Genomic DNA, 9415 nt, shown 5'->3' on the forward strand with positions numbered 1-9415 from the left:
GGAGGGAGTGGAAGTTGCCCAGTATACAAGTGGGTGGGGGGTCCTGGCGACTCCCCAGAGGCATCCCCAGCGTCTCAGGAGTCATTCCCAAGTCAGAGCGGAGCCAGACCTGGAACACCGTGGAGGCAAGACCAGCTAGAGAGTCAGACGTCTCCCGTGTGTGCCATGTGACCCAGCGCCAAGCACAGCACATTTGCACCTGCGTCTCAGGGCCTCCGGCTACTTTCCTTTGTAAGTGGCCATCTGTCACAGCCGTGCCCTGTGCCAGGCACCCTACAGCCCGCCTTTCTGAGCCATCACGCAAACCCTTAGGTCGTGTTGTTATCCCCATTTACAGATGAGAAAACTGAGATCGAGAGGCCGGGCAAGTGAGGCAGCAGAGGTTAACATCCTCAGCGTGATGCCTGGCACAGAGTGAAGCGTTCAGTCTCCCTGGTGCTGCTGTGTGGCTTTCCCCACTTACGGACGAGAAAGCCCAGGCTCAGCATTGTGAGGTAGTTTGCCCGACACCTCACAGTCTCGGTCCTGGCTCCATAGCCAGTGCCGGGAGCAGGAGCCCCAGATGGCCTGCACAGCTCTAAGGAACAGAGGTGGACACTCCAGAAAATCTGGCTCCCAGATTCCAGATGCATCCGAAGGCTCTGGGAGCCGTCTGGAAGCACTTCCCTCTCAGGCCACCTGACCCCTCGTGGGCAGAGGCGAACTGCACAGGCACCCCTTCCGGTTGCGGATGAAGGACTGCAGCCCAGAGACAGGTGTCCCCGCCCCGGGGCTCAGAGCAACCCCGGGCATGACAGGAACTAGAACCCAGGTCTCCCGGCTCCTACGCCACCTTCAGTTAGCCACAGGGAGGAAATACACACACACCTCTACTTGCAGGAAAGAGGAAGTTGGTAAATCATTGCTTATTCCTCTCTGATCGCTTGAGAGATTGAAGCAGCATCTGCCCGCATCAGGGTATGATGTTCTTACAACTGTCAATAAACACCCGCTCCCGAGGTGCATGAGTCTGGCCGGGTGGTGGAGAGGCTTTCTCCCGTTAAACCGTCAGGACGGGACTCTGAGCGGCAAAGTAGAGCATGGAATCCAGTGCCAGCTCTCCTGGCAGCCAGTGTTTGCCCCCGGGGTTCACAAGTCCCGTGACTGCGGCTGCTGGACGGCGTGTCCCAGGCCCTGTGCCGGGTCTGTCCAGGGCGGGGGAGGCAGTTGGGGGCCGGCGAGCTGGGAGCCGGGACTCTAGTCTCCTCATCTCTGGGGTCCTAGGGAACACTGATTGTCCATCAGTAAACATGAGGGGACTGGGCAAACCAACGTTCTAATCCTGGGGTACCCATCAGAGCCCCTAGCAGCCAGCACACTGGTTAATGGCTGCCTTCTCAGCCCTTCCGGGATTGCCCGGGCCACTCCCAGGCTCGTTGTGGAAAAGGAGGAGATTTGCCCGGTGCATTCAGGACCCTGGGGTCCCAGGGCTATTGTGGTTCATCCCAGTGAGACACCCTCCACTGCTTCCTGTCCCCCCTCACCTGCCCCCACAGCACCAGCCTCCACAGGCACACACACACACACACACACACACACACACACACACACACGGCCTCCTAAGGTGGTAACAGGACTCCCGACCTGAAAGGGGCGTCCACATTGGAGAAAGCTGCCAGCATACCAGTGGCCCTGGCCTTCCCGCCACCCTCAGCCTGACCCTTTCTCACCCAGATGGGAGGCAGCCTTGAGAAGAGCCTCAGTGACTGGATGATGAGACAAGGCATGGTGAGGAGAGGCCAGGCCGGCCCAGAGAGCGGAGGCTGCCACTGGCAGGAGTCCCGCCCGGGGTGGGGCTGTCACAGGACAGTTTAACCGAATGAGCCCCAGCTGCCAGACTGTGACAGACTGTGACTGTGACAATCCTGACCTGAGCTGAAATCAAGAATTACCTTACAAAATGGAAGCTGCTCGGGGAGCCTGGGTGGCTCATTGGGTTAAACGTCTGACAGAGGGGTGGCCGGGGCTCGCTGGTTCTGGGCTGGGTAGAGAGGGACAGGTGCACGCTGCCCAGAGCCCTTGCTGTTGCTTCCGGGAAGTAGGCGCCTGCTCTCTCTGCTCTGGGCGCTTCTGCTGCCACCGGGGTCCTCCGGTGCTGGGGACAGAGCTTGGGGACCGAACTGGCTGGGTTGGAGAAGGACTGTCACTCTCACTCTCTTTCCCAAAGTAACAAAGTGGTCACTAGCCTTTCTTGAGCGTCTGCTCTGTGCCAGACTCCTATCCATCACCTCCTGTCCCCTCACAGCAGCCTGGACGGTAGGGACCGTGTGCTCCCTCCTCTAAAGATGAGAGAAGCGAGGTCAGACAAGTGACCTGCCCAAGCCACGCTGTATGAAAGGGCAGTCTCGGACTCTGTCCCCAAAACCTCCAACTGGGTCCTCACACTGTAGAAGGAAGCCCCCAGCCCCAGTGCGGGACCCTTGTGGCAGAGCCCATGTCTTTGTGGCCCAAAACGAAAGTCCCTGTGAGTAGTGGGGAGATCCGTTCTTCCTCAGGTTCCTGCTCCAGCTGTTAGGAGCCCCCTCCCTGACCCCCTGCCTAGCGCCCGGCCCCGCATCCCCTTGCCCACAGCCTGGCACAGTGGGCAGAATTGTGGGTCCTAAGCAGACGGGCAGGAGCCATCTTGAAGGGGATATACCAGGATCTCAACCCCCCAGAAGGGGGTGGGGCATGTCCAACTGGCCCCACTTCGTAAATGAAGAGACTCAGGGGTGAGGGTGACAGCCACAGGCCGCCCAGCCAGCAGACCCCCAGCTGATGGGGCCTTCCACCTTCACACCCCATGCACTGCCCTCACCACCTCACCCCTGCCCTTCCTTCCAGATCCCCGTCACCCAGGCCTGCCTCATGGAGGACATCGAGCAGTGGCTGTCCACTGACGTGGTAAGTTGGCCTCGCCCCGCCCAGAAGCAGAGGCTGGGACACATTCCTCCCCCCCCCCACCAACAGCGGGCTCATGAGGAAGTGACTGGTCACAGGGGCAGGTGAGCAGCTGGTGAGGAGGGGAGCGCCAATGTGGGACACCTCCTGCCAGCCGCCCGCCCTCTCCCAGGCACTCTCCTCAGAGGCCTCCGCCTCACAGCTGCTGGGGCCGAGCCTTTCCTGAGAGTGCTGTCACCGCGGGCCCCAGGAGCCTCAGCCCGAGACAGGAAAGGCAGGATGGGCTGAGGGAAGCCGTCACAGTGGTGAGCCCTGCGCCTGCACCAGCTCGGGGGGCCCTCCCTCCGGTGCCTCTGAGAAGCTCCACCAGCGGCGCCATCTTCCAGACCAGGAAGCTGATGAGCAGCCCTGAGGGGTGCCGAGCCGAGGAGGAGGCAGGGGCCCAGGCCGTCTGCAGAGCCCCGCGGCCCCCAGGGAGCGGCAAGGGCGGCCAGCCTCGGCTCTCCTGTCCAGGGCCCCTCCCCCTGCACCTGCCGCCCCACCTTTGGGCACCAAGGACCAAGGGCCTGGACGCTCCCAGGCCCAGAGGCTGCCTGCTGCCAGCGGCCAAGACAGTGTTTCCACCCGAGGTCACGCGGGGGTCCATGCCTGGTGGTGGCAGGAGGCACCCCCCCACTCCCAACTTTAGCACGCGTGGCCTCCGTCTCTGGGGCCCTTCCCGCCACAAGGGCAAGTGTGTTCACCATCTACACACCGGAAGAAAAGGAACTGGTGTTTATTGAGGACCCGCTGGGCCCCACAGCCTGGGCTTGGCAGTCCGATATTCCATTTTAGCTTCCCGACAACCAGTTCTACCAAGCGGGAAACTGAGGCTCAGAGCAGTCAGGTGACACCCAGGGCTGCAGCTCGGGGAAGAGTGGGGACAAGGTTCAGGTCCTGGGCCCACTCCGCCTGCCCCCAGACGACTGTGGCTAACCTCCTCCTCCTTCTGCTTTCTCAGGGGAATGACACGGAGGAGCCCAAGGGCGTCACCAGCGAAGGTAGTAGGCCCTGCCCGCCCGCCCCTTCCCCCGCCCTGGCCTCGGAACCCGCCCCCCAACCCCTCTGTCTCGTTCCTCTAGAGTTTGACAAGTTCCTGGAAGAACGGGCCAAAGCAGCCGATCGGTTGCCCAACCTCTCCAGCCCCTCGGCCGAGGGGCCCCTGGGTCCCCCTCGTGGCGCTGCCCCTCGAAAGAAGACCCAGGAGAAAGATGAGGACATGCTGTTTGCCTTATGAGCGTGGGGCCTGGCACCTGCAGCCTGAGCCCCCGCTGCTCCCACAGTCCCCGACGGGGGCCTGTTTCCCTCCTTCGGTGTTAAGGCTGCTTTGAGGATGGCTTGTTACCCCCTCCTCTTCGCCTCGAGGATAGGCTGACCCTGCTGTGGCCGCGCCGCCTGGGCCGTGGAGAGACAGCTGGATGAACCGGGGTAACGAGTCAGCTCTACATTGGGATCTTGGCCACTCCTGCCTCCTTCCCCACCCCAACCGACCACTACTTTGCTGAGACTGGCCGGCCGCTTGGTTGCCCGGATGTGACTCCTTGTCCTAGGGGATCCCCTCCCTGGACCCTTTCCACACTGCCAGTCGAGGCCTGGCTGGAGGCCAGAGGCAGCAGAAGCTTCTGTCGCAGCCTCCGGTCCACTCCCCGGCCCCTGCCTCGTGGACCCCAAAGGCTTTGGCTAGCCGTCGAGGGCCGGCTGTGGGGGCCTCTGCCCAGCCGCACGCTGTCCAGGTACGAAGCTGCGTGTGGTGGGGGCGAGACCCCAGCAGCCCCAGGCCGCAAGGAGAGGCTCCTGGAGCACCTGTGGCCCCCACGACCTCCACTGCCTTTTCCTCCATCATCCTCCTCCTGTTCCTCCCGGTCAGGGCTCCACCGGGCACTGGGCCCACCCACCTGTTGATTGACCTTCTTGTACTGGGAGAGGTGCCTTTTGTAGCCCCAATTAAAGGTAGGAAAGCACCCTGCTGGCAACGCTGTTGAGTCTCCAGGTGGGAAGTGTCTTTCTGGCATCACCAGAGACCAGGACTGCTCTGGGCCGGGCCGGGCCGGGCTAGGGGCATCCAGGAGAGGGCCCTCTACAAGCAGGGTGGCGGCACTGGGCAGTACCGCGTGCGGGCAGGTGCAGCCCCCTCACGCCTCACAACACGGGCTGCAGCCTCGACTCGCCCCATCGCTCTCCTGAGCGACCGCCCTCCATCCCGAGGGCACCTCCACACTCGCTGTCCCCCCTCGGGCCAGCTTCTGTCCTGCAACAGTGATCACAGAGGAGCGGCTGAAGACGGTACGGGCGTCCCATCTGAGGCCCGGGTGCCAGGCACCGCATTAGGGCTACACGCGGGGCTCGGGCAAAGTAAAGTGACTGTCTCCTGTCACAGATGCTGAGCCTGTGACTCGGTGGGTCACGTGAGCTGCCCCAGCCCAGAAGAAGTGGCATAGATGCTTACCATGGGCCAGGTGCTTCCTCGTGCATCAGTGCATTGTTCCCATTTTTCAGATGACAACACTGAGGCCCAGTTTGGATGCCTTGGCACACAGCTCGGGGAGCTGAGCCACAGGGTGTAGGCACGGGGTCTTAGTAAGTTCTTACTCCGTGGCAACCCGAGAGCCCCAGGTCTTGGGGAACCACATTTCCCAGCCTGGAATCTCAACACCAGGCTCCCCGAGGGGCAGCCCATCCCTCAGCGGTGGAAGGGAGGGGGCTGCTCTGTGGCGGGAGCGATTGACCTGCCTACAGAGGAGGGAAGAAGTCCGAACGCGTGGGTCCAGGGGAGCCTGGACTGCTGAAGTGTGGCCTGGGTCTGGGAGCAGCCACCGGCTCCCATCGGTGACAGGCAGGAGATCTTGGCACGCAGTGCCGTGATCTTGGCATGCAGGAGACCAGACCCCGCCAGCGCTCCGGGTGGATTCGGGGCCAGGGACTCCAGGGACAGCTCTAGGCTTGCCCGTCCCCCCAAGCAGGGGAGGGGGGGGGAGCGCATGGCCCAGGCCAGGCTTCAGAACTTGGAGATGAGCCAAGCCTGGAGGAAGGTGGCGGCTGCAGCTCACCTCTGGCCTATTTCTCCAACCCTAACAACCTCTTCTCGCAGGGGAGAGGGGCGCGGCTACCCCACGGGCCCGGCTGTCCGGTGGAGTCGCTTTGGTGAGACAGAGGCTCCCTGGGCCCTCGCCCTCTGCTCATACAGCCTCAGTGGTCCAAACCCCAGCTCCCCTCCTGCCTCCTGCGCGTGTGAGCGGCGCATTAGCCCAGGTGATGCCAAGGCTGGGGTTTTAACCAGTGCGAAGTGTCGCCTGCGCCTGCTCTCGTCCCTTGGCAGGTGGCCCCCAGGCCAAGGTGTGGAGCCCTGCCAGCCTTGCCCAGGCTGCTCCTCCTCAGAACTGGGAAGAGGCCAGCGTCCGGGTGCCACACTGTCACTCGGCCGCTTCTGCTCCCTGCCTCCACTCGGGCATTAGCACCCCCTGCATCTTACCGGCCTTATCACACGGAGGTGGCCAAGTGTTGAGGACTTTGGTCTCCCTCTGAGGGGCCCCAGACTGCTTTCTCTTGCTGGGCCTGCTGCCTCCTCGGGTCAAGCGCTCCTGCCAGCACACGGCTTCCAGGGGTCCCTTCCTGGGCTATTTCTTGCTGTTGCTGCCAGGAACAACACAGCGGCCCTGCAGGGTCCGGAGCGGCTGGATTTTGTGCTCGGTTCCACATGATGGATGAAGTTGGGTAAAGTGCCTGGGGCTTGGGACCATCTTTCTCATACTGTGAACCTTCTGCTGGTCCCTGCCTGGCTGAGGTTGGCAGCATCCGATGGTCAGACAGGACGACCGTGGCAACACGAGACCGTCCGCCCCCCACTCCCGGCGTGGCCGGACTGCTGACGCGCTCGCGCACTCACACATGCGCATACTGGCTCACGTGGTGGGGCACGCTGTCCGGGTGAGCTGACCGGTGTACCACCTACTCACAGTGAAGCTATAGGCTTCTGTCCCCAGGCCCGACCTGGGAGCCCGAGGCGGGCTCCCTCCCCTTCCCCTGCAGCCCCTCAGCTCTCCCAGGGTCCCCCCCTCCCCACCTCATTCGGAGGAGCCCCTGGCCTGGGCCTCTCCACAGTCACAGGGGCCCTGTGCGGTCAAAGGTTTTGATCCCTGCTTACAGGTAGGGAAACTGAGGCCCAGAGAAGCAAAGACTCGCCTAGGCACACCATAACGGAAGAGTGGGACCCAGTCTGCTGCGGGGAATGGTGATCTTACAAGGACCCAAGCCCAGGGAACCTTCTGTGGAAGTCTCCAGGGGCTCGTGGCCATGGGAACTAGAGTGGCCAAGTTGTTTATCCCTTCCCGCGTGTGGCGTCCCCCGAGTGCCAGCTGTGTAGCCGGCGTGGCTCTAAGTGCTGAGAGTACAGAGCTGAAGGTGGCCAAGTGCCAGTCCGGGGAGGGGGAGGGGGTCACTCAGCTCAGCAGGGAAGGGGAGCAGCCAAGATATAAATGCAAGGAGTGCCACCTGCTCTGGCATGAAGGAAACTGATGGCTCGGTGGGGCTGTGACAGGGCCCAGGGCTAGAGCGGTGCGGTGGGGCAGTGGCGGGGGGCCAGGCAGGAAGGGCTCTGGGCGTCCCCCAGAGGGGGCGACACTGGGGAACACCTCCCAGGGTCCCCTCCTCTCAAGAGACAGCAGATGGGGCTGGGATGGACGAGGAAGCCCTGGCAGGAGCCAGGCTGGGGATCCCTGAGGCCTGGGCCCTGGGCAGTCCCTCAGCAGCAGGAAGTCACTCGGCCCCACATGAAAGAGGACCAGCTGCCGCTGGGGCCCGTGGGACGAAATGAATGCGGCACCAGCAGCTCCTGCTGGGCCCAGCTGCCTCAGTAGGTGGTGGCACCAGGCCAGGGACACAGGCAGGTTGAGTGGAGCCCAGCCCATGGGCAGGGGAAGGGGCACCTAGGAGGCAGCCCCCGGGGGCTGCGTGAAGCACCAGCTCTGCCTGGCAAAGCCTCCACTCCCCCCGCCCCGCACCCCCTCCTGGCTTCCCTGGGCCACCAGAACCCCACCCTAGGCCTGGACACTGACCACCGCCCCCCCCCCCAATCCCTCACCCCAGTGTCAGCATGCAACCTCTCCAACTGTCCTCTAACAGCAAATCCTGGCCTGGCCACTTCTGAGCTGTGTGACCTTAGGCAAATTATTAACCTCTCTGTGCCTCCATTTTCTCACTTGTAAAAGGGACTGTACCAGCTGCTCCTTCATAGGGTCGTGGTACAGATTAACAGAGGATGAGGAGCACAGCACCTGTCAAGACGATGCTCCCCACGTGCTGCCACGGATGGTACCCCTTCCATCCAAAACAGCCTCTGCGGCAGACACCCGGCTAGGGGCACTGCTCCTCTGACTCCGGGGTAATTGCAGGGACCCCAGCCCTCTAGGGTGCCCGCTGCGTCCAGGACAGCCCCAGATCCTGCGACGGTGCCTTTACGCATCGCTCTGCTAGGCCCGGGGTCCTGGACGCAGGGCTGACCGCGAACGTCTGCAGAGCCCCTCTTCCCCCTCCCCTCAGAATGGCCCCGGGCTCGGGTCAGCGTCCCACGGTGGCCACGAGATGGCAGCAGCGCGACACGCACCGGGCCCGCAGGGGCACGCGAGCACGCGGTCCACCACCACCCAGGCGGCCACCCTCTCCCCGGCTGACCCCGGCACCGGCCCTCCCTGCCCTCACACAGGGGTCCTGGGCCCCCAGTCCAAACCCGCAAACTCCCTTACCCTCTGCCTCCCATCCCCCGCACGCTGACAGGTGCGGGGCTGGGAGCTCCGGTCGGAAGGACCCTCTGCGTGTCTGGACAAGGGACCTCAGCCCTTTTATTCCCTCCGACTCACCACCGGGTTAGGGGGAGGATTCGAGGAGACAAGTGGGGGCGGGGGCAGCAAATCAGAGCCCCGTCCCCTCGTCCCCTCGGAGCCCGCAGAAGCTGCCAGCGCCTCCTACAAAGCAGACGGCGCGCTCATCCACGCGGGGCGCTGCGCCCTGGCTTCCCGGAGGACGCGGCGTGCAGATCCGTGTGTACCTGGTTCCGCCCGTGCACGCAGGAGAGCTCGCGTTCACACCAGCCGCTCCAACCACAGTCGACGGCGCGGGACCCCTCCCGGTGTTCCCTATCTATTGCCCCCTTCGGCAGAGCGGGGACCTGCCCCCCACCCCCTCCCACCCCGTTACCCTTCAGGGAGGGACCACCTCCCGCAGCCCCCACTGCCCTGCCGGCAGATGTCCTCCTCTCCTTGCTTGGGTGGCCACATCATGCCTGGATGGAACACCAGAGCCCCCGCTCAGACCCTGGTCCTCACCCTGCGCAGGCTCCAGCACCCCACTCTGGCCCCGCCCTCCCCGCACCCACCGCCCCTTCCCCATCCCCTGGCAGCAGCCCACCCCCACCTCCAGGCTGCCTCCCACCTCGCTTGGCCCCGTCTCCGTCTCGCGGCTTCAC

At 63.7% G+C, this 9415-nt stretch overlaps 1 protein-coding gene across 1 annotated transcript; it reads left to right on the forward strand.

Annotated features, from left to right (window-relative positions):
• The first annotated feature begins 281 nt into the window (after positions 1-281).
• TOM1 (target of myb1 membrane trafficking protein) lies at positions 282-4935 on the forward strand. Its single transcript, XM_030320505.1, has 4 exons — positions 282-1767; positions 2863-2922; positions 3920-3959; positions 4041-4935. The coding sequence occupies exons 1-4, from the start codon at positions 1714-1716 to the stop codon at positions 4193-4195; spliced, it is 309 nt and encodes a 102-aa protein (XP_030176365.1). The 5' UTR covers positions 282-1713; the 3' UTR covers positions 4196-4935.
• Positions 4936-9415: the final 4480 nt, after the last annotated feature.

This window comes from Lynx canadensis, chromosome B4 (assembly GCF_007474595.2).
Source record: "Lynx canadensis isolate LIC74 chromosome B4, mLynCan4.pri.v2, whole genome shotgun sequence".
Lineage (NCBI taxonomy): Eukaryota > Metazoa > Chordata > Mammalia > Carnivora > Felidae > Lynx > Lynx canadensis.

Excerpts from the sequence above, each read along its gene's own strand:
- TOM1 (XM_030320505.1), top strand. The coding sequence starts at position 1,714 with ATGGGAGGCAGCCTTGAGAAGAGCCTCAGTGACTGGATGATGAGACAA. Across the intron at positions 1,768-2,862 it reads GGATGATGAGACAAGGCATG|ATCCCCGTCACCCAGGCCTG; the intron begins GTGAGGAGAGGC and ends CCTTCCTTCCAG. Across the intron at positions 3,960-4,040 it reads CAAGGGCGTCACCAGCGAAG|AGTTTGACAAGTTCCTGGAA; the intron begins GTAGTAGGCCCT and ends TCGTTCCTCTAG.